General features: G+C 45.5%; 1 protein-coding gene across 1 annotated transcript in view; it reads left to right on the top strand.

The window, feature by feature from the left end:
- Positions 1-23,330, top strand: part of LOC147900385 (uncharacterized) — a 43,716-nt gene extending 20,386 nt beyond the window's left edge. The window contains exons 2-4 of the mRNA XM_087377442.1: positions 1,464-1,572; positions 16,572-16,609; positions 23,054-23,330. Of these exons, the coding sequence (XP_087233568.1) occupies positions 1,500-1,572; positions 16,572-16,609; positions 23,054-23,167 (225 nt within the window). The 5' untranslated portion in view covers positions 1,464-1,499 and the 3' untranslated portion in view covers positions 23,168-23,330. The remainder of the gene's footprint in view (positions 1-1,463; positions 1,573-16,571; positions 16,610-23,053) is intronic.
- Positions 23,331-23,859: the final 529 nt, after the last annotated feature.

Below are 23,859 nucleotides of genomic sequence, written 5' to 3'. Positions count from 1 at the left end.
GTCTGCTGACTGGGTTGACTGATGCAAGGGGCCTCGAAGCCCTATATAAAGGCCCCTCCTGGGGCAGTCCATTCATTCAGAGTGTGGGTCTTCCGGTGCCTCAATTTGGGCTGCACATACAGCAGCATGAAGGTCGAGGGACACATACAACAGTGCCAACACTATTGGCTGTCTACAAGGGCACCAGAGAGGCCAGGAATCAGGCAGTACAACCTGCAGATCACCTATAAGATAAAGAGTAGTGCACTGCACACTTATGGTTTACAGGATCAAGGTTGGTGGAGCACGAAGCTTGCAGGTCTTCATCAGGAAGAGAAGTAGCAAGGAATGTCCAGAAGCACATCACTATGCAACCCACTGAAGCTCTAGGAGAGCACACAGGCTGACAGTGCCAGAAGGAGGTAGATGACAGTTTTGAGTGGTCAGGGGTTGACATCTATGCAGCACCTTGGCTGCTAGATGGGGGCACACTGAGCACACCTTGTTGTATCAGGTTTGGTCCATTTGTTTGAGCAATCTATAACACATGATCTACTGTTCTACTCTACGATTGCATTGTTCAAGGATCTAAGCCTGTGTCTATCTATATTCACATGTGTACACGTTAAGGAAAGGAGCAAGATCTGAAGTAGCACTGTGTGATTTGTGGGCAAACGTTTCCATAATCTTTCCTTGCTAGGGAGTGTTGGCTGCAGCAAGCAACCTCCAGCTTTGTTTTCTAACTCAAGTGGGTACAATTGAAGAACATGAGATTTCATAATAGTACACTTGTCTTAGTGGGTGACTATCATGAGGTCAAAAGCTGCACTCTTTTGTTTCATATACATGATGCGTGCTGGCATATTTCTGGATTAACGCTTTCCGTCTCCAGTGTTCTGCTAGCTTTACTCTCGGCTGTCTTAAAACAATCCCATCCAGTCACCATTTTGGATGCAGTGCATGTCAGATAGTTATCCACTGTCATCTCAGCTTAGTGCTGTTAATTTTAGTTGTAACTTTGGGCATGTAACATCTGATGGAGAGCTTTTCCTTGACTGAGAATTTCATGATAGCACACTAGTAGGAGGCTTTGTGAACGTCGAGCATGATATTCTTGTAGAGGATCTGTGTTTCTTAAACACAGCCACTTGAAATATATTTCTGGAACGACGCCTCTTACGCTGCACTCGTATGTATAGTGAAGTATGCCTCGTATGCAGCACTCTTATGTATAAAGTATGCATAAAAAAGGCATGTCTGATGTCACTTTGAAGTTACCAAAAGTGAATCTGATGTTCTAATACATGATTCTTTCCAGGCTTATGCCAAAGCTGGCTGTAAGGAAATTTGGGTACCTTTTTTTGGGCATGGAAAAAATGTTTTTGCATGCTTTCAAAATTCTGTTATTGCATTCAAGGTTATAGTACATGATGCCGTATGTGTAATGCAATTCTACTAATTAAAAGTTTGCTGTTATGATTTAGATCCTATCAAGATTTTGACCAGTAGCGCAGTTTATTATGGCTCGTGACAGCTGCTTGACAAGAGTTGTTGCTGGAGTTGCTATGGGAGGTGCTGTTGGAGGTGCTATTGGTGTGTAAGCTTTTCCTTTGCAGAAGCTATCACACTGGTAAATTAGTCATGTTCTTGACTTTTAGATTTGATGTATTTGCTTAGAAGTTGACTCAAATAAAACAAAGTAAGACTCCAAGTCATTGCGATTGGTGGGCAGATCTCAACACAGCATAGCAGCAGGTTTGGGCAGCAGCAAGTCCAGGTTGCCAGTCTTGTTTCAGCAGATCCTTTCTTAGTTTTCAGCTCAGCACATGCTCTCTCAGTTCTCTCAGTTCATCCCTCAGTTATGTCAGTTTCAGCTCTCATTCTCAGTCCCTTCACCTCTCAGCTCAGCTCTCTCACCACGCAGTAACTGTACATACCCATGGACAGCACTAGTGTAGCGGGATATAGACTGACTCACTCTCTCTCCTGCTCACCACTATCTGAAGCTGATAGATGATGCACTCAATACACAAGTGATGCTATGTGATTGAGAGAATCAGAGGGAGAGAATATAGCGGGCCTCTAAAGAGGAATATATAACTGGTGATCTGGATACCTGGTTCATGAATCCAGAAATGGTTGCTAAGCTCATGAATCCTGATCTGCAGGTACTGAATTCTTGGATCTGGTGCTAACTTCTGGTAAGGATACGGGTGGTGGTTTAATACTCCAGGATGATGCTCCATGCGGTTTTCCTCGGGGTCATATAGGTGATAGGGACGGAGGAAGACTTTGTTTGAGAGAGGCATCCTAGTCTTGTTGTACCCCTGTTGCCTGCTGTAAGATTGTACCCTGATGTAATACTGTGTCTTGCTGTAAAAATGTGCCTTGCTGGCGCCGGTCTTGAGCCCCTTGAATAACTGATATCAAAGGTCGAGGTGGAACACCCTTAATCCAATAGATGAACTTGAACTGGGATTTTGACATCCAAGCCTTGGTGCTAATAATCTAGTCGGACTTCGAATTGGTGCCACCATCGTGCTCCTAAGATGAAGTCTGCTGCTTGAGTAGGTGCGACCCTAAGTGGCTGACTGTGTACCCACCCCGAGATCTTCAGAGTGGCTGAAGCTACCTGTATGTTGCTCTCTATCTGTTGCCGTGGAAATGCACCATTCAAGGCCATTGGCGTAAGAGGCAATTGCGCCTTCTGAGCTGCTGTGGTGGAGATGATGTCCTTGGAACTGCTTGAATCTGCCAGGATAAGGACCTTTTGACATCCAACCTGTCCATAAAACTGAAACATATTGGTAAACTGACGAGGCTCTCCCTTCCACTGAGTTTCAAGCTCCTGTATGACTATTGAGGTTGTCCCTGTAGTCTTCCGTTCATCAAGCTCCTCGATGACTACTGAGGCCTTGCTGAACCATTGGACGCGGCTCTTGTGGCTAGAAGCTTCTGGTAATGCGGGCAATCTTCCTTAATATTGCCTGGCACATGACAATAGAAGCATTGGTTCTCCTTGGCATAGAGGGTTATCCAAGTACCCTCGATAATGATTGCTGTCCTTCACCATCCAGCTCTCCTTCTGCTGTCCATTCCCACCATCACCTCGCGTGGAATTGTGGGGTATCTTACTGTTGACCTACTTGAATCCTTGACCCTTGTGCATGAGCTCAAAATTCTAAGCAAGATCGTATGCACATTCTGTAATGACGGCCAAAAGTGGGTCAAGTTAGTGGGGGTTAGGATAATTAGTATTTGGGGTGTTTGCAAGATAGAGGGGTCTAAAGGGCTACTATATAAGTACCATCCTCTCATGTACAAGAGGACTTTTTGATGTGACATCTTATCCTATTTACTACCTCCTCCTTCCTCCTATGTGCTGCCTATTCTCTCTCTATCTCTCTCTCTTCCTCTCCCTCTACCCCTTCCTCAACCTCTTCCCCTCTCTCTCTCTCTCTCTCCCCCTTCTGCTCCTCTATCCCCTTTTCTCCAAATCTGTCCCTACCCCTTTTTTACATTGGTATCAGAGCTGCACTCTCTGGCACCTCTTCCCTTTCACCTTTCATTCCACGTTGAAGCAACACGCAGCACCAACGCCAGGCACAATGACACATTTTGGAGCTGACTTGTTGAGGCAGGCGCAAGTCATTGTATGGTCCCCACAAGAAGAAATCGCCAACTTGCTGTTTGACTGGAACAGCTTGAAAGGCTGTAAGCTTGCACAGCCACTGACGAATCAGCTTGAAAGGATGTAAGCTATCAAGATCGGTTTAGCGAGCCTGACGACCTACGTCAACGACAATGACAACCAAGCCACAACAGCCCAAAAATTTGTTAACGTCTACCTTCAGAGAGGCCGCTTAGCACAGACTTGCTATCCGTTTGTAGAGCAATCGACGACCATCTCGAATCTTGAATCAAGTTTCATGGCACTGGCGTCAGCTCCAGGAATCAGCGTCAGCCCCTGGTCGTGAAATTTTGAAAGGGGGTAGCCTCTGCTAGTCATTGCCTACTCCTGCATCTACCCGACGAGCTCCCTTCCGTCCACCGAACTGGTACCTGCACCAACTCTGTTGAGTCGACGGCCAACTGCGTCAACCTGCCCTGCCAGTCCGTTGCGTCCGCGCCGTACCCCGTTGCCACCGTCGTCATCTGTCGCTCACGTCGCCAGTTCCGTTGTGTCCTCGCCCTACCTCGTCGCCACCGTCGTCCATCCCCGCCGTGACGCCGCCGTCCATCCTCGCCGTGACACTGTTGTCCATCCTCGTCGTGACGCCGCCGTTCGTCTGCCCGGCCTCCAAAACCTTAGCCTAGTTCTAAGGTTTGGTTAGTTAGATTAGGTTCGTTAGGTTTAGCTAGTTGGGTTGGGTTAGGTTTGTAGGTCTAGTTAAGATAGTTAGCTTGGGCTAGGTTAGGTCAGGTTAGGTTAGTTGGTCAGATAGGTTAACCTGATCAGGGTTCAGTTCGTAGGATGGGTTGGGTTAGGCTAAGTCAATGTCCTAAGTGTCCTAGAGGTCTTTAAGTCAGAGGACTAACTGTCTTAGGTGACTTCCCCCTCCCCCCCAAAAAAAAACAAACAAAAAAAGGGTAAAAAGTCACTTTTTCAGCCTCCTTTTCAGGGCCTTTCACAGGCCCGTTTGGAGCCATTTCGACTCCTTATTGAATCCTCTTCATCGATTGTCCTCTCGAGTTTTGCCATCGGCCTTTTTCTAGGGGACAACTTTATGGGACAGCCCAATGCCTATGGATGGAACATGGGGCAACATGCCTCTAGTTTTGGGCAGTTTATGCAGGGTTTTAAGCAGCATGCAACAGGGCAGCTTGAACACGAGGAAGACTCACAGCCCAGTGGAATCCTTTTGATTACCACCTGCAATCTGTTGCATCCCATTACATTGGATGTGTTGCATCAGGTATTTTCTCCTTTTGGGCTTATTGGGAGGATTGTCATGCATTAGACTTCAGGTGGTCTCCAAGTTGAAATACAGTTTGCCTCACAGGCTAGTGCACTGCGGTGGTTGTACCTTACATATTCAGCTGTTAGATTTGACAGCGATGTCCTATGCTAAATGTCGAGCTACAAATGCCATAGAGCAACCTGTTGTTGGAGCTATGATGCCGAGGGGAGTGATGCCAAAGGCTGTGCAAGCCTACAACAGTAGACACCCAACATCTGGGGAGAATGTAGTCAGACCAATGCTTGTAATGTAGTCTAGCCATGTTATGCCACTCCCTAGCATGTAGCCAAACCATGCTTTAGAGCCATGGATGATGCCTTTGGATGCAAGACAAAACTATGGTCGTTGTCAAGTGAACAGCAAGAATCAAAAGCTGTCATTTCGGGAGCACCCAAGGGTATACCTCCTAGCTTTGCAATGCACACACTTGATGGCACAAGGGCTAAATTCATGGATGCTTCATCGGTGATGCTTCAGAGCACGGCAGAGAAGCAGATGGGCCAACAAATCGGCGAACAAATCTGTGAGAAGGTCAGAGAGGTTGTGCACATTGCAATGCAATCAATGGGAAAGCAGCCCACGCTTCCTTTTATGCACCAAAACGATGGGGATGGGAAGGATTTTGATCCACCCAAGGAGTCTCTTGGAGCTATGATGTCTAGAGGAGCTATGCAGCCTAGCCATGCTATGCCTCTCCCTTGTACGCAGCTAAATCTTGCTTCAAAGCCGTGGAAGATGCTTCATTATGCAGGACAAAAATCTGGTTGTTTCCAGGCTATTACAGCTGCAATTACAAAAGGGTTATGTTGGGATAGCTGCTCAAATTAATTCAGCAGCCCACATGATGGAAACAAATATGGACAGCAAGGGGGCTGCTAGATGAGTTTGCAGGACCGATACATTGCTCCAGATGATGCCCTGGCAGTTCAGCACATTAATGGAAGAAATGCCTATATTCAGACTAGCCTACATAACAGTGACAATGAAGCAGGCCTGAGGGGTGAAAAGATAGATGAGGCGCCAAGCAATGATGAGCAAATCCGTGATATTGATCAAGATGCAGATGTTGACCAGCAAGATAAGGATGTGGATGCACTTACACTCGATCCTTCTAGGCATGCAAACTTTGAGGACAAAGTTTTTGAGGAGGACGAGGAAAATATAGAAGACCACACAGGGATGCCAAAGTAAACTTACCCACTGACAAGGAGCAGCTTGTGCAGCATGAAAAAGATATGCAAGACAGTTTACTTCTGAAGCTGTGTCACAACATATTCAGGAGCACGACAGTGGGGAATATGGCCACAACTACAACATAACTGATGCCCTTCACTGCTGCTCACTAGGTGAGTATAGTTGGGAGTTTTGCTTGCTACACTTAGCAGCCATTAGGAGAACAATGACATCTCATAGGATTGCTGTAAATGAGAGGGCAAAACTTTGTAAGGGTGTCCTCGTGCTTGGTACAACATGTGATAAATGCTGCCATGTATTGGCACTTGCAAAAGCAAATCCCTATGCAAATGATGAGGCTGAACAGACCCATGAGGGTTATGTCAGGACTAGTACTTATAGTTCATCAAAGGTGCCTATCAGTAACTTGCAGGCAGATATCACTAGCCTATGAGCTAGAAATTCAGAAATATGTAAAATGGTTCTCTGTCCAGCAAGACAAGCCCCGAGATACAGCTGTTACGATTGCAATCCTAATGCAGTGTGATGGTGATGTTTTTGGGCCACAAATTTTGGCATATTTGTCGTCAGGGCATTATGCTTCATTATGCTGCATGCTGTTATTACAGCTTACCAATAATGAAGGTCCATGGGTGTTGATATCACAGGAAGATCACCCATGTATTTGCCAGTTCCTTCATTGCCACATGCGAAATGTAATCATAGAAGGGAATCATGCTGTTGAAATGAATGGCTGCTTGATAGACATGCTTTCAAGCCCAGACGAAAATGAAGCCACTGCACTTCCAGATTTGAGCATGGTGGCTATGGATCTGAAATTTTTGATGCAATTCTTTTCAAGGGGTGATGCATTACACAACCTTACGTACATGCCACTATTTCAGTCCATTCGCAACGAGGATTTATGGGACCTCATTTATCAGCTGATTGGAAACCATACAATGATATCAAGCTTGGGATTAGTCCCTTGTATGGAGAGCTTAAGTAGAGGCAGCTTTGCAAAAGAACTAAGTGAACTGTGAGCTTGAAGGAGCCACTTGGAACAATGATTGCATGAGAATGTATGGCTTTTTTTTTTCATGTTACATGCAACCTGCTGGTGTTGTTTGGGAAAAAGGTCAGAAGCATGCATAAAGGGAATGGTAATTCTGTTACAGATTTGGTTGCAGCACAGCTACATATGCAATTTCATGCCTCACCTTCAAGAAAGAAGGGCTACTCATTAGAGTGCTTGACTGGAGCTTGGTTAGTAGATTATGGCAGAGATGACTTGCTCAATAGTGCTCAGATGCAGTCAATATGGCATGCACACTCAAGACTATGGGTCACCACATGCACTTTGGGTTGCACATGGCTGATAGCTTTTGGGGGATGGCATGTTTATGCTGTCTTCGAACTACAACAGTACCATGGACAGCTGACCCTTTTCAGCCCGAGGTTACACAGGATCTGGCATTTGCTTGTTTTATCCAATGCCCCCTCCTTGTTCTACCACATTAGATTCAACCAATATGTTTGAATATTTTGTTGTCATGGGGTTGGACTTTGATGTATCCAGTGACAAGGAAAGATTGTGGGACTATGCCAACGTGACTCCTGACGGGCCTAATTCGTCTCTCTCAGATTATTTCTGTTCGCAAGCTAGATGCACTTGGAAGCCGTCTGAAAGACATGTATGCTACTAGCATCCAAATATTGGAGCCCTGTGTTGTCTCATATGGGAGAATTCTAGATCCATGGCATGCTGGGGTATTGCAGAAGCTTATGGAGCTGTTTGAGTCCAAATACAGCAGCTATAATGAAGATGATTTTCAGTTCTTGACCTTTGGCAAGGACAGCATAACCAGAGATGCAATGCAAAGACAACTCATTGAAGCGCTCATGGAAGCTACCATTGAGGGTATATGGCAAAGCAATCAATGCTTTACATGTGGAGAAAAGTGGACAGCAAAGCACAATGTGGTGTGCAGAACAAAAACCACGGGGACAGCCGGAACTTATGTGATTATGGAGTTTCATGATGATGATGATCGTGGCATGAGGGACTACCACCCACATGATCCCGGAGGTGCCAAAACACCCAAGGCACATGAATATATATTACATTTCCTTTTGACCTTGGTGGTATGCATGACGGCGTATGTCCTCTTTACAACAGGGGGCCCATCACCTGCAATTTTGAGGACTAAATTATTTTTTAAAGGAGGGATGGTTGTAACGAAGGCCAAAAGTGGGTCAAGTTAGTGGGGGTTAGGATAATTATTATTTGGGGTGTTTGCAAGATAGAGGGGGAGGTACTATATAAGTACCATCCCCTCATGTACAAGGGGACTTTTTGATGTGACATCTAATCCTATCTACCACCTCCTCCTTTCTCCTACGTGCTGCCTACTCTCTCTCCCAATCTTTCTCTATCTCTCTCTCTTTCTCTCTCTTCCTCTCCCTCTACCCCTTCCTCTTCCTCTTCCCCTCCCTCTCTCTCCCTTCTGCTCGTCTATCCCCCTTTCTCCAAATCTGTCCCTACCCCTTTTCTACACATTCATAATCCCGTGACCTGAAACTTCTGACATACAATTGAATGTCTGTACGCAGCCCATGGAGAGATTTGCTTAGCTTCTAACTTTCCTCCAGCTGTAACTGTATAAACAATGAGTGAATTTATTGGCGTAATGATTCACCGTCTCAGTGTCCCCTTGGCGCAGCTCGTAGAACTGACTCTAGAGCCTGTCCAGGTAACTGACTCTAGAGCCTGTCTAGGTACTGGGGTGGCAGGAAGTGTGATCCAAGATCTTTGTAAAAGGGCTTGTCTTTGTTTGCATTATAGTGGTCTTTCTGCCACTTGAGCCACGAGGTGATTGCCTCACCTATATGGTGCATGGATGCTAGGATGCACCGCTTGTCCTCCTTCGTAGGCATCACTAAAAAATAACATTCAAACGGATTGAGCCACGAGACAACAAGGGTTCCTACTTACCATTGTACTGTGTGAAGTTGAGCTACCCCAGAAAGGAAGGCTTGTGTGGAGGTGGAAGTCTCTCCTTTTCTCCCCCCGCTTGTCGGAGTAGAGAAATGAGAAGCTACCGGTCCCGTTCTTCATTCTCTTCTTGAGTGGTACATTCTCAAAGCCCCTTGGCCTCCTGAGCCTCGCGGTCTTGCAGTTCCTTGGCTTCCTGAGCCTTGCGGTCTCGTAGTTCCTTGGCTTCTTGAGCCTTCGATTGCATTTGTTTTTTGCTTCCGGAGCTGCCTGTTCGACTTCTCAAGCTTCCTGATTGCATTCTTCTTTTGCTTCCCGAGCCTCCCAATCACGTTCTTCTTTTGCTTCCCGACCTAGCGTCTCGCGCTTTTTGGCGGCTTGCTCACGATCTTCTTGCATCTCATGAAGTTGTGTCATGCAGGTGAAGAGAACCTCGGACTGTTGTTGCTGCATCTGCATCATAGCTTGCAACATGGCTGTCATGGCAGACATTGAAGTGTCTATATGATTCTGTGGTCGTGGGGGGTTGGAACCTGATCCCTCCTCCCCTCCTATTTTGGACTGCTCACTAGTGCTCATGGTGTTATTACGGGATCTTGTCTGGACCATAAACAATGGGTGGCTGTCCCTAAAGTTTAAACTGGCCCTCCCTTTTTAAGGGAAGGAATGTAGTGTAGCTCTTCAAGATCAAAGAAAGTTCTCCTACATATTGTGGGAGGGTGCCCTTAGTGGGTATAGGGACCCAATTGGTAGGAGGGTCAGATTTTGAAAAATTGCTCTTGTTGATGCGAGAGGAATGCAAGAACAAGGAGGCACTTCGATGTGCCGGGCTTCGACTAACTCCTGATGCTCAATCAGGCTCCCAAATTGTTGGAAGATTTGACTCCGTCTTGCTTGTTGATCACTCTACTGTGAACTAAGCTGGTTTGAAGCCACTCACGGGCTTAACCATGAAAGTCTGACCATAGAGGAAGGGCTTCCAATCTTGGCATTTAGATAAGGGCTGATTATTGTGTAACACCTGAAGCACATTCCTCACATCCTTCACATGTTGCTTTGCAGGTGCCGAAAATATGTTAATTATCAAGTGTTCTATAGTCAACATAAAGGCGTGCTGATTTATCCTTGTATCCTTGTTCTGACGCGTTGTAAAGGGTGAGATGAAGGTCGGATAAACCCTGTGCATAGTAATTGAGATAACTGTTGCTCCAATTCTCCCCTCCGTGGACTTCGAAAGCCTGTAGTGGAACTTGCTGGGTGGAATTGGAGCCTGCGGCTAACTTCGTGCGATGATCCTCAGGCCTACTAGGCGGAAGCTGGGGTGAAAGGTCATTTTGTAGAATCATATCTTGGAACTCTTCGAGAAGATTGACCATGCTTTGTCCCGGCAGTAGAGTTGGCTGAACAACGGCCTGCTAGATATGGACGTAGATGAATGTGCACACTACGCCTTTGCAAAGGACACCACAAGCCTGAATGTATGAAATCAATGGAAGGCCGTCAATGCTCCTATCCCCTTGAATGATGGGAGGTTGTGGGAGACCTTCTACAATGGTGAAGCTATCCTGCTGCTAATTGAAAATAGGCAAAGCCTCTGTATCCCTAGAATCATGTCACATCCAAGCATAGAAGCTATGTTGGGTAAATATCCTAGTTTGACTATCAGGCTGGGACATAAGTATAGAGGGCATCTTGAAGAGTGGACTGATGTGAATTTGGAGAGGGTAACAGCAGCTAATTCGGCTCCAAGTCTTGGAGAAAGTTGGAGCACTCTTGTCAGCCATGTATGAGAATTGATGGTGAAGGCAATGGTGCTGTTTTTGAAGAGAAACTTCAGTGAGACACTTAACCTGAACTTTATTTCCAAGGACTCTCTCATGGGTTCTAAGAATTTTGCAACTCTCAGGCTGAAAGAGGTAGGGGCATAGAAACTGTCTTGGACGTGGGAGCATAACGTCATAACATGTGAAAGCAGAATATCAATGAGTAGGAACTTTTATTTGCCACATGACAGAAATGCCAGCAATCATTCATGCCCTTAAGTCTGCCAATCACTATGTGTTTGGCAGTCATTTCAAATATTTCCTTGTAATTTTTTCTCCTAAGCAGAAACGACGGCTCATGTTTGTATAAAGTTATCACTTTGATTTTCAATACAAGAAGGGGGAGCAAAATATACTGGTTGATGCTTTGTACCGGATGTGGGCTTGCCAAGACAGGCATTTCAGAGGTACTAGGAATTGGATAAACCATAGTCAAGAGGAGTGCATGGAGGAGTCTGAATTGTCTAAAGTCTTCCAAGCCCTTACAATATGGACAGCCCTGATTACTGCTTGAAAAATAGTTTGCTATGGTGTCAAGGCACGATCTTTCTTATGCCTACATCATCCTTCAGAGAATTGGTGAGGAATCAATTCATATCCTATGGCAATTCATATTAGATCAGAGAATTGGTGGGGAGTCCATTCATATCCTATTGCAATTCATATTAGGTCATATCAGAGAATTGGTGGGGAGTCCATTCATATCCTATGGCAATTCATACCCAGAGAACTGGTGGGAGTCCATTCATAGTCTATGGCAATTCATATTAGGTCAAACAAAACGTATAAAAAAGTCAAGCAAAGATTTTGCGGGAAAGGGATGCAGAGGTTGTATAAGATATGTGAAGAGTTGTGTTTCCTGCCAGTATAAGAGAGAATGAACCTCTCTTACAGCCTTTATACATAAGTAATCACTAGGGGATGGAATAGCAACATGGTGGTGGTTGATAGGATGATCAAAGTTACTCATTTTTATTCCAACTAAGAACACCTGTACAATTTAACAAGTTGCATCCCAGTTTAGGGAAGGCTACATGAGATCCCTTAGGTGATTGTTGGGGATAGGGACACCAAATTTATGTAATTTTTAGCAATAACTTTTTTCCATGTGGGAACTAGGCTTACCCCCAAGACTTCACATCCCCTTGAAACTGATAGGCAAGAGGGAGAGGGTTAGTAAGTGGCTGGAAGGCTAACTAGGGTTTTTATTCTACGACACACAAAAGATTGGGGCAGTTTATTGAATTTGACAGAATTTTGTCACAACACTACCAAGCACACCATAATGGTATGAGCTTTAATATGGCTGCAAACCTGAGCTACCTATCAGCATTGGCAGCAACATTGTTTGGATTCCCTAGAGGGGCTGCTTGGTGCCTATGACCTGGAATTGCCTGCTACATCTTGGATCCATAACGTTGACGCATTGGACGCGATGTGCATGTTTTGGTGAGTTTCCACCCATGGATGATGCTGGACAAATCGAGAGGATTATGGGCTGTAAGGACCACATTTTTAGGGGCAAAGTGTTAGAATTATTGTTATAATTTAGCAGTGACCAATGTAATGTAATAAGTAGGTTAGGGGCATTTTTCCCTCATTTTAGAGGTTTTTCCCCCTAACCACAGTTAGTTCACTAACTACGGTTAGTCAAGGATAAGGTTTTGTCACTTAGACAAAACCTATCCCACTCTTCAGTTGTAACACACTCTTCTATTGCAACTATTGCTTTCAGCTCTTACTCTCCTACTCTCTTGCTCTCCTGCTCACACACTTTGCTCTCTCTCCAACTCACATTTGGTATCAGAGCAGGTTGACCCTGCTCCCTGCTTCCTTGCTCGCAAGCTTCCTGCTCCAAGAACAACAGATTGCTGCTCGTTCGTACAGTCCTCCGTACAATCTGTACAGACTGTACTTTCTGCACCGTCGTACAGCTCCTGCAGTCAGATCCATCCGTACATCCCGTCGCCTGTACCTTCACCGTACAACCATACTATTCCATACAGCCCCACGCTTGCAATCAAAAATCTTGTATTTCATGCTCGCACGAAGCACATTGAGGTTCACTATCACTACGTCAGAGAGAAGTTGCATGCAGGAGAGATCAATATGATCTATGTGTCAACACATGACAATGTTGCAGACATTTTCACCAAAGTACTTCCATGTGAAAAGTTTGAGGCATTTCGCAGTGCCCTGAACAGCACCGGGAGAAACTGTTGAGCTGGCATGATGTCCAGGCCGACCTGAAAGCTGAGATATCTAGCTGTCTGTCCCTGCGGGATCCATCTGAAACCCAAAAACCTCCCCCACTGTGAGCATGCCCCGGGGTTTGTGAGAAAACCAACTGATTTGTTCCAGTTGATTTTCGCACCGGCTGTCGAGCAGAAGACCTCTAAGGCCAGCCTCACCCTCTCCAGCATCATCTCATCATCTATGTCATCTGCATACTCCGAGTCTAGGAGCTCCGTGTCCTCCCTGATGGGAAGGCGAACGCCCCGGATCCCGGTCGACCTCGCCCGAAGGTAGTATGTCATGGCCTCGGCGAAGAAGAGAAACAGGTAAGGAGTGAGGGGGCAACCCTGACGCACTGATCTCTCCAAACGAAATCACTCTCCCATCCTGCCGCCGATGATGACCCTGCTGGAAGCTGTCCTGTATAACGCTGAGATACCCTGAATCCATCCTACTGGGAATCCTAGTCTCTCCAGCGTACCCTCCAAGAAGGACCAGTCCACTCGATCGTAGGCCTTCTCAAAGTCGAGAAGTAGGATGGCTAAGTGCGACCCACTGTGTTGAGCCCACTCCGTCGCCTCTGAGAAGGTGAAGACATTATCCAGGATACTGCGATCCTGGACAAAGCCTGTCTGAGTGTCATGAATGAGGTCAGGAAGTAGAGGCCGAACTCTGGCGCTGATCATCTTGGCAAGGATTTTGTAGGCAGTGGTGAGGAGAGTGATCGGGCGCCACTGACGGATCTCCTATCGATCTCCTCCCTTCGGGATGAGGCAAATCAGTCCCGAGGAGAGGCTCTCTGGCATATGTCCGCTACTGAAAATCCTTTGAAGGGCTGCTAGGAGGGGCTGATGGATCTGATCCCAGAAGGAGGTGAAGAAAGCGCGAGAGAGCCCATCCTCGCCAGGGCATTTATGCCCATCGATGGCCATCAAGGCCTCCTGCATCTTGTCAGTAGTGAACGGTGCCATCAACGTCGCCTACATGCTGGGTTGAACAAGGGCTGGAATGTGCCTCCACACCTCCTCGCGGGAACGTCGAGTACGAGGGGCAAGCTACTCCTACTGGAAAAGAGTCCTATAGAAGTCGGTAGCCAATCCCAAGACCTCATCCGGATCAGTAATGATGTGTCCCTCCGCTGTCCTTAGACTCCGGAGCTGATCACCTGGTGCTGCTCTCTAGCCATGCGTCCTGAAGAACTCTCTGCTCATCCGGTCGCCCTTCCGAGCCCAGTATGAGAGGAAGGCATGATAGGAAAACTCTGAGCGGTGCTGGAGAGTCTCCTCAAGAAGGGCTCTGGCTCGAAGGGCCTGGATCCGAAGCTCCTCCGAACCCGGAGCTGCCTGCTGGAGTCGCTGAATGGAGGCGAGGTCCCTACGAAGAGAGCTCTCTCTGCCCCACCACCCCTGGCTAACCTGAAGGGCTGCGTGCTGGCAAATCTGGCTGGACTCTTGCAAAGCCTGTGCCACCGAATCTACCAGATCCACGCACTCGCCCCAATCTCTGTCCCAAAGGCTACCGATACTACTGCGCACCTCCTCCCTCGAGAAGATGGAATCGGGAATCCGGCACGAACGGGGAGGAAGGGACTGAGCTGCCGAGTCTAATGATAAGAGAACAGGCTTGTGGTTGGAGAGTGTCGTCCCTGGCACTATACCCACCTGACCACCTTTGCTGATGGCCCAATCACTGACATAAAATCTATCCAGTCTCTCCAGGAGTCTGCCTCCTTCCCTGCGGAAGCCCCACGAGAAGTTCAAGCTCCCGTGCCATCGGCGGAAGGACGTGTCTCTCCATCTGTCCCTACCTCCTGTCGCGAAGATAAAGGAGTCCCAAGCGGACTGCTCTGCTTGAGCCATACCTGTAAACTCTGGTCCTCTGCCCTGCTGGTCCTCCAAAGTCTCCAGATTGTTGATGTCACCTCCAACAATCCAGGAATCCATGTCTGGGAGAATCCCTGTGAGTGTCCTCCAGAAAATGGCTCTGCATCGGAGGTCTGTGGGAGCATAGATGTTGAGGATTCCTATTTTGGAACCCTCCAACTCTAGGCCAACCCAAAGTGCACGGCCTGGAATCAACGTACCATGACCAAAAACTCCCTGGGCAAACAACTCGCACACGGAAGTACAGACACAGCCACTCCTCCCTTGTGCACCAATCGAGGGCTCCCAATAAGTGTGAGAGCGTCCAGGGAGGATCTTCCCGCAGCTACGGGAATGAGCCACTGAAAGCTTATGCTCTTGGAGCAGAAGTATATCCAAGCGATCAATCACTGCTGGCTGAAGTTCCTGTCTCAAGATGAGCTTCCTAGGACCACGGGTGCCAGAAGAATGAAACCCGTTCACGTTCCAGGAGACAAGGTGTAAGCTCATGATGAGGACTGGTAGGTTGCGAACAACTGTCTGCTCGCGGCTGATGTCGATGAAGAAGCTGACATTTCGGAATGGAGGCGCTGACGCTTATGAGATGGTTTAGAGGGGGAGGCGGGGTCGTCCTGCCCGTTCTTCAAAACTTTAAGCAAAGGCGTGAGGCCTTTAGTGCCATGGACAAACGCTTTCTCGAGCCAACTCGAGATCTCTGAGGTAGTCATCCCGTAGAAGGCTCGGAGTTTCTGAGGAGTCCAGGCTCTGACATCTTGGGGAAGGGGCCACGACAGAGGGGGCCTGAGGATCACAATCAATCTGAAGCGCTTGGCGGCGCAGCGCCACCGCAGGCGCACGTCACCCTCAGACCACTGAGTCTCGAGAAGCTGTCCACCCGACGGGCCTATCCAGGAGCAGATATCCTCTAATATCAAATAGCATTTGTTAATTTCTCTCGGCTACTCCAGATAATGTTACAACCATGATAACATTAGCTTGACACCTTGCGAAGTGTTTCCAAATCAGTGAACTTTGTGGAGGAGATGAAATGAGATCGCTATTTTGACATATTGAGTGATTGTTTAAGAATTCAACATACATTGACCCAAAGCACAAGTTCCAAAATTAGTTGAATGAGGATCACAATTCAAATCAGAAATGTGATTGAGAAATTTTATCTCTACATCTATAAAGGGAAAATTATTGGTTTATAAATCATTCTAACATTTTGAATATCAAACTTTATATTTCCCTTGTTTGGTTTAAAATATGCAATATACGATGCTAGAAACTTAAAGCTGGCTTGGTGGAAACAATGCAAACACGATTTTTTCTTATAAAGGGGTGTTATATTAGACTGCTTTATTGCAATTCATTTATATATTTTGGTGCCTTTCCAAATCTTAAAAACCCTCTTTGGCAACCATCAAGTCACAACTATTCACATTGCTCAACTTGTTGAGGTTTTTAATATTAGCTATTTTGACGAACTTAAAGGTCTAGCATAGCTGACCTAACATAATCACTTGGTTCTGTATGACAGGTGCAGTCTATGGGACATACGAGGCCTTTAGCTATAAGGTACGCATATCTAAGAGCACACTAGGCTTGTTTGGCCATAATGCAACACTTGAAGTACGTACAATTATGAGAAGCTATTTTAAATGTTATTAGTAGCTTTGCACAACACTGTAGGGAAGGGGGAAGAATGCCACAGAGGGCTGAGGGAGAAAGAGAATAGGCGGAGGGTGGAAGGATAGAGAGAAAGAAAGTAGAGAGAGAGAGAGGGCTGAAAGGTTGGAGGGGAGGTAGTGAAGGAGACAAGGAGTAGGACGTAGCAAGAAGGCAAGAGGATCAGATGTCACTTCAAAAGGTACCATACAAATCATTAGGGGTTGACTTATTTAGTCTCCCACTTTCCTTCTATCTTCCCATTAATTTCCCCTCTTTTTCCTCCAATTTCCCACCTAATTTCCCGCTATTTTCCCACCTTCATTACAGCCATGCCTTCCCATAGAATTTTTCCCGCAAAATTTTACATCCTGGCTGTCCAAAAAGGTGCAATAAATAGCAACTACTAATCAGCCCCGTAGGAGATAAGGGTAGTCCAGGCTGGCTGCCATGAATTCTCATCCTCAGGGAGTCCCTGCCACTTGATAAGATACTCTATATAGACCTTGTTTCGGAGCACATGGTCTCTGAAACCCATGATGCACTCCGGGACATAGGATGTGGCCATCCTCATCCATAGGTGGTAGCTCAAGAAGAACTTGGACATGCTGTCCTACGTGCGGCCTCAGCAAGGAGACATGGAAAACATTATGAATCTTGGAGGTACTTGGTAGCTCCAACTCATATGCCATCTCTCCGACTTTGCGGATGATCTTGTAGGGACCGTAATACTTGTGAGCAAGGCTTGTGTTGGGGTTACCTTTCAACGACGCATAACGGTTCTTATGGAGGTGTAAATGCACATAATCTCCTTCTTCAAAAGATAGATACTTCCTGCTTTCATCCGCATACTTCTTCTACTTGGCTTGGGCATCCTGCATATTCTTCTTAGCCAAATGCAAAATGGCATCTCCAAGTCACTTCTTGCTTGCTGATTTTTCACAGCCATGTCTGCAATTAAAGGCGGCATCCCAACCTTGCATCCATACATTGCTTCAAAAGCGCTAAAGTCAATAGAAGGTGCTTGGTACTGTTGTAACAAAATTCAGCAAGAGCCAACCACTTATCCCAGGACTTCTGTGTATCATGACAAAAGTGCCTCAAGTATTCCTCCACCTATTTGTTCACCATTTCTAACTGTCCATCTGTCTTAGGGTGGTAAGCAGGGCTAGGTGTGTGGAGAGTACCCACTTCTGTGGATAACTCCTGCCAAAAGTGACCCATAAATTTTGCATCTCTGTCACTGACAATTTCGTGAGGGAAGCCATGATGGTTAAAACAATGCTCAATAAATTGCCAAGCAACTTATGATGCTGAATACCAGGTCTTAGTGGGTATGAAATGAGCCTATTTTGTCATTCTATCCACCACCACATAAATGCTATCCCATCCCGTCTCTGTAGAAGGCAACCCTGTGATGAAATCTATAGCTATGTGAGTCTATTTGCCTTCTGGAATAGGTAATGGCTGTAAGAGACCTGCGGGTATCTGGCTGTCCACCTTAGGCAAGCATTCAGTGACATCTAACCACATCCCACCACATGCCATCCTAGATAAAGCTCTGTTTGATCTTTTCATATGTCTTAGTGATTCCCACATGTCCTGCCATATGAGATGAGTGCATTTCCTGCAAAACCAGTATTTTATACTTTGTTAATTCTGTCCTTGCAGTACAACAGCACATTATGCAGCTCTCATAACTCCAAAAATATGGGAGCTGCCCTTGGAAATACCACGGAGAGCATTTCCATGGACTGTATTGTAGGTTTGCCTACGACACAAGGTGGATAGGATTCTATCCTTGTGGTAGTTAATCGTCTTACAAAGATGGCTCACTTCATTCCAACTAGAGAGTCTGTTAGTGCTCCGCAAGTGGTGGATTTGTTTATTAAAGATATATTTCGTCTGCATGGATTATCCAGATCCATAGTGTCAGACATGGATGTTAAATTTACCTGTCATTTTTGGACTACAGTGTTTAAGACACTAAGGACTGAGTTGGGAATGAGTAGTGGGGATTAAACGGATGGTCAGACGGAAATAGTCAACTATACTTTAGAGGATATGCATAGAGCATATGTTTCATTGAGGCAACATACGTGAGACAAGTGGTTGCCACTATTAGAATTTGCCTACAATGATAGAAAACATTCCTATATAGGAATGAGCCCGTTCGAGCTGAACTATGGTTATAGACCAGCAAATCCAACTACAGTTGGAATACCTCAGAAAGTGCCTAGTGCCGTGAACGTTGTGGTTCAGATGCGGGAGATGTTAGCACTTGGGAGACCTAACATCCGCCAGGCTATGGATAGATCTAAGGCGTATGCGAATGAAAACAGATCCGTTAGGGAATTTAAGGAAGGAGAAAAAGTTTTTCTTAGAATTCCTTCACACTCCAGTCTCTGACTGTAGGAGAGTGTGCTAAGTGGTCACCCCGATATTGTGGGCTGTGGTTAATTCTAAAAAGAAAAGGCAAGGTGGCCTATAAATTAGAATTACCACAGGGTTGTAAGGTGCACCCAGTGTTTCATGTTTCTCGTTTGAAGAAGTTTTTGCACACAGGTGACTCACTAATCGAAGGTGTTGTTTTATTTCTGGAGATAGAGGATAATGCAAGGTGCAAACCAACAAGAATCCTAGACTGAGGAACAATGCACGTATGCAATCGGAAGATACCCACGGTATTGGTTGCATAGCATGGTTTACCTCTATTAGAAGCTAATTGGGAATCCGCATACCAGTTGCGGAGAGCGTTCCTAGACTTTATCATATCGAGGACGCTGATGCTTGAAGAGAGAAGGAATGTTACACTCAAGTTGAGGTAACGTGACCTCGGAAGGGTCTGTGGTGGACATTTTCCTTTAGAAAATCAATGTTTGTATTATATCTATTGGGCTTCATGTAAATGGTCAAAGGGATTAATGTCAACGTCCTTGATGAGGGTGACAGGGCACGGACTAGATTGGTCTAAGGCTATGGGTCTTAAATGCATTAAATGTGTAAAAGTCATGTGCACGGATTGGTATCCGATGTGTACTGGGGTACACAAGACTAGCTTAGGTAGCTTGGGGAGGCTTAGGGCTAGGCAGGCTTGATTCTCAGGTTGAGTAGCAAGGGTACGAACCAGTTAGAGGTCTTCGCTATTTTTGGCGCATGGGGCCCGAGTCTATATAAGGGGCCCAGAGGTTGAGTTCTCAGGGAGCCGATGGGAGTAAGTCTTGTTCCCAGGTGCTAGGTTTGATCTTGGATTGAGTCGCAGACGCACGCCTGCATCTTAGCGTAGCCCAATGCCCAGCAGTAGATCCCAGGCCTCTAGGTGCCACTTGGTGGTATGTGACACCAAGCTGGTCAGGATCTGGTTGGGAGTTCGTGCCAGTAGCTCAACTCGTTTTAGGAGGGGACATCTCTTGATTCGGGATCGCATCTTGTAGATGTCATGGTTTGGTGGTGAGCAGCTTGCTCAGATTCCTCACGTTTGGTGTGTTCTTGTGTTTGCTTGCAGATCAGAGGTTTTAGGAGTGCTGGGGTCGTGTCAGTAAATGTGCCTAGGGGCAAGTGAATTAATTGATATTCCAAGAGGGGTATAATGATGCATTTAAGAAGTACCCTAGAATGAGGACATGTGGCAAACTAGATCCCTCTAGGGAATTGTGGACTAAGCATGTGGGGATTTTAACGTGAATCTATAGAGAGCTTGCTACCACAGAGTAGGGCTGGGTGGAAATACCGCGTGCCTTCACTCGTGACCTCTAGCAACAAATTTCCTCTCAGTCTTTATGATTACGTGATTTGGTGTGTATCACTAACCCACTAATTGAACTAGACCTAAACTAAATCTACTAACGTAACTTAAGCTAACTAATCTAACCCTAAGCCTACTTTGACCTAAGTTTTTGCAGAGGTGGTGGCGGTGAAATTGGGTGATGACAGGCGGCGTAGCTATGGCGGCGTGTGGTGTCGATTCGGTGGCGTGGAGGAGCGGGCAGGTCGGAGGCGCCACAGTTCTGCATGCAGGTCGGAGGTCGATTTGGCTCGTCGTTCAGATGGGCTCAGCTGGAGTGCTTTCTCTCAAGACAGCCAATGCTCGATGGGACAACGGGTCTAACACGGAAGGAGCTGTGGACGTCGGTTGCGGGTTTTACGTCAGGTTCACCATACGCGGTTATCGAGTCAGGGCTGTCCTTTGGCTGGGCAACGGTGATGGCGAGGCTGGCTATGTAAAGCTCCTTTTCGGCTGATTCATGACCTTCTGGTGGCTACAGTTAATTGAACTCAGCAAGGAGCAGTGAGTTTGCATGCTAATGAGCATACTTCACCAGTTCATGAATCCGCCACTTATGAAAAAAAGTACGGTCCGTTTGACCTGGGCTATCTGACATACTTTGGTGGTGGCCATATCGTCTGAATGAATCATCCGATAAGTCCACTGTTCTGTTTCCCTTGTTGCCCATCTTGGAGGCAGTTAGACCATTCCAGTCAAGCCTTGGTCTTTTCGACTCAGCCTCACTGAAAAGCTTGGAGTGGAACAGTGATTGTCGATGGAGCTTTACCTGTTTTGTCAGACTTCTGGCATTGCCTTGTTGAGGGTAGTTCTCCTTGTCGAATGTTGTTGCTGAATGCAATGCGTGCTCCTGTATGCTAGTACCTTGCCCACATTGTAGTATGGTGAAGGTACCCAAAAGAACAAGTGTTATGGGAATGAGGAGAACCCACAGAGCCCTAGGAAGGTGCTCTGATACTATTGTAGGGAAGGTAAATGGGGAAGTGGGAAGAATGCCATGGAGGGCTGAGGGGCAGAGAGAATAGGCAGAGAGTGGAAGGAGAGAGAGAAAGAGAGGAGTAGAGAGAGAGAGGGCTGCAAGGGTAGAGGGGAGGTACTGAAGAAGACAGGGAGCAGGACGTAGCAAGAAGGCAAAAGGATCAGATGTCACTTCAAAACGTACCATACAAATGATTAGGGGTTGACTTATATAGTCCCCCTCTTTCCTTCTATCTTCCCATTAATTTCCCCTCTTTTTCCTCCAATTTCCCACTTAACTTCCTGCTATTTTCCCACCTTCATTACAAATGCATTGTTTCTTTAACCCCGGTATAATATAGCTGCAACCTTAGGCCTTGAGAGTGACGACGATGATTCATGAAAGTCTTTTTTTAATAGAAGTGCTTGGTGCTGTGGGGAGCAAAGTCGATTCAGTATAGGTTGTGTTTTTGCATTGAGGACCGAGATTTATTAAGGGAAGCCAAGGCTATCAGAAATTCCTGGTAAGTCAACAAGGATATAGACTTTTGTTTGCATGAGCATACGAGAGATGCTTGTGAGATGGGAACATTTGAAAAGGAATATACTTAGGAAACCTACCTCGGCATGCTTGTTTGTTGGTTGATTTTTAGAATCCTGAAGCAACAAATCAGTTTTGATACTAAACTTAAACAGAGTGAAACTCTGTTTAGACTTCTTGGATTTACTTATGCCCTAGCGTAGCTGGTCTTGTAACCCTCTCTTCATTTGGAAATGTGTCTTCTATTCAAATAGAGACTCACAAAGAAATCTTCAAAATTTGGGCTCATTAAAGAGACCATTGATCTTTGAGGGATTGGAAATCTTGTTTGAATGGTGTAGCTGTTCGAGTGGATGTGCTTCCTATACAAGAACAAATATTTAAAGGCTAGAAGATCAACTTGTTCAACATGCTGGGCAACCTCTCCACCTTGGAGGGGTTAGATATTCACTGGCTCCAAACTAACGGCATGATCCCTTTCTCTGATAGCTAGAAGGTGGTTGGGGATGTAGTGTTGGTTGCTGTTGGAACACACTTGGTATGATCTGGGAAAATAATTTGCCACGAATGCATTTCATCATTCTATGATGTGTATGTGTGCCATACAGATTGTCTTACATATCTTATCACCATTTTCCCTGGAGAACAGGTATTTATCAAGCATGATTTTCTGGCAAGGCTATAGAAAAGGCATTTATCAATCATGAACGGAGAGTTTTTAAAAGATTTCCTATGCATGTTGTGTGCATAATCCTCAAAACAAGAGAAATATCGTTAGGGGAACGTAAAATTTGCAGAATGTGTTGGGAACATTGGCCCGTCATTTAAAATTTTCAAATGTTCTACAGTCTGCAGGGGTCTTTGTTATAGAGGATAATGTATCTACTGTGCCATGAACACCTTGCTTTTCATTCTTGCTTGCTTTCCGTTAATGAGTTCAGATGTGTTCAGACATGGTAAACTTGACTGCACCATATACAAGTCAACTCTGTTATAATTATCACTGATATCTTTTATTGACAATTATTAACTTCATGTAGATTAGCCCTTATTTAGCACACCTTTTTTACAGATTCCAGGAGCTCTGAAATTGCGATATGTGGGGCAAACAACCCTTGGAAGTGCTGCTCTATTTGGTCTATTTTTGGGAGCAGGAAGTCTCATTCATTGTGGTAAAAGTTACTGAAAAAGACAGTGCATCATGTGAAAACCTTTCTTTTTGGTTATGCTAGGAGTGTGGTGGTTGTATTTCAGTTTTTTTTAGCATTCATGGATTGATGTTACTTCTATGGGACAGGTGTCCATGACTGTATATGATTGAAAGCATATGTTGAGTTGGAGTTCTCCCCATTTCGCCTTACTAGTTTTAAAATCAATGTTATATGTTGAGCTGGTGTCTCTCCATTTTGCCTTACTAGTTTTAAAAATCAATGTTATGGCCAGACTGTTCAAAATTGTCATTAAGGTGCATTTAATTGCGAGTTTCAAGCTAAGTATCTTTTCATATGTAAAGGACTATCTTGTCCTCTATTAGGCAATTTTGCATGATCACAGATACCAGAATCACTCAAACCTGTCACAATTTTCTAGGAGTATTCCACATCACAAGCTGACAATTGCTTGTGATACTCAATGCTACATACTGATACAAAAATGTTTGAAGTATTCTGAGTTTCCACAAACCATAGTGAAAGCCTTCTTGTGTTTATTCCACACACATAATATGCACTAATGTTTAAAAATGAATACATGGGTATATAATTACATTATGTATATGGACACGTGTACATACATGCACGCGCGTGCCCACGGGCGTGCACACATACACATGTTTACATAGAAAAATTTAATTGAGACTCAACACAAATGTATAAATGA

This window comes from Dipteris shenzhenensis, chromosome 7, assembly GCF_047967505.1.
Source record: "Dipteris shenzhenensis isolate YYH24624 ecotype China chromosome 7, Dip_SZ_1.0, whole genome shotgun sequence".
NCBI classification, from domain to species: domain Eukaryota; kingdom Viridiplantae; phylum Streptophyta; class Polypodiopsida; order Gleicheniales; family Dipteridaceae; genus Dipteris; species Dipteris shenzhenensis.
This window is presented reverse-complemented; position numbering and strand designations above follow the sequence as displayed.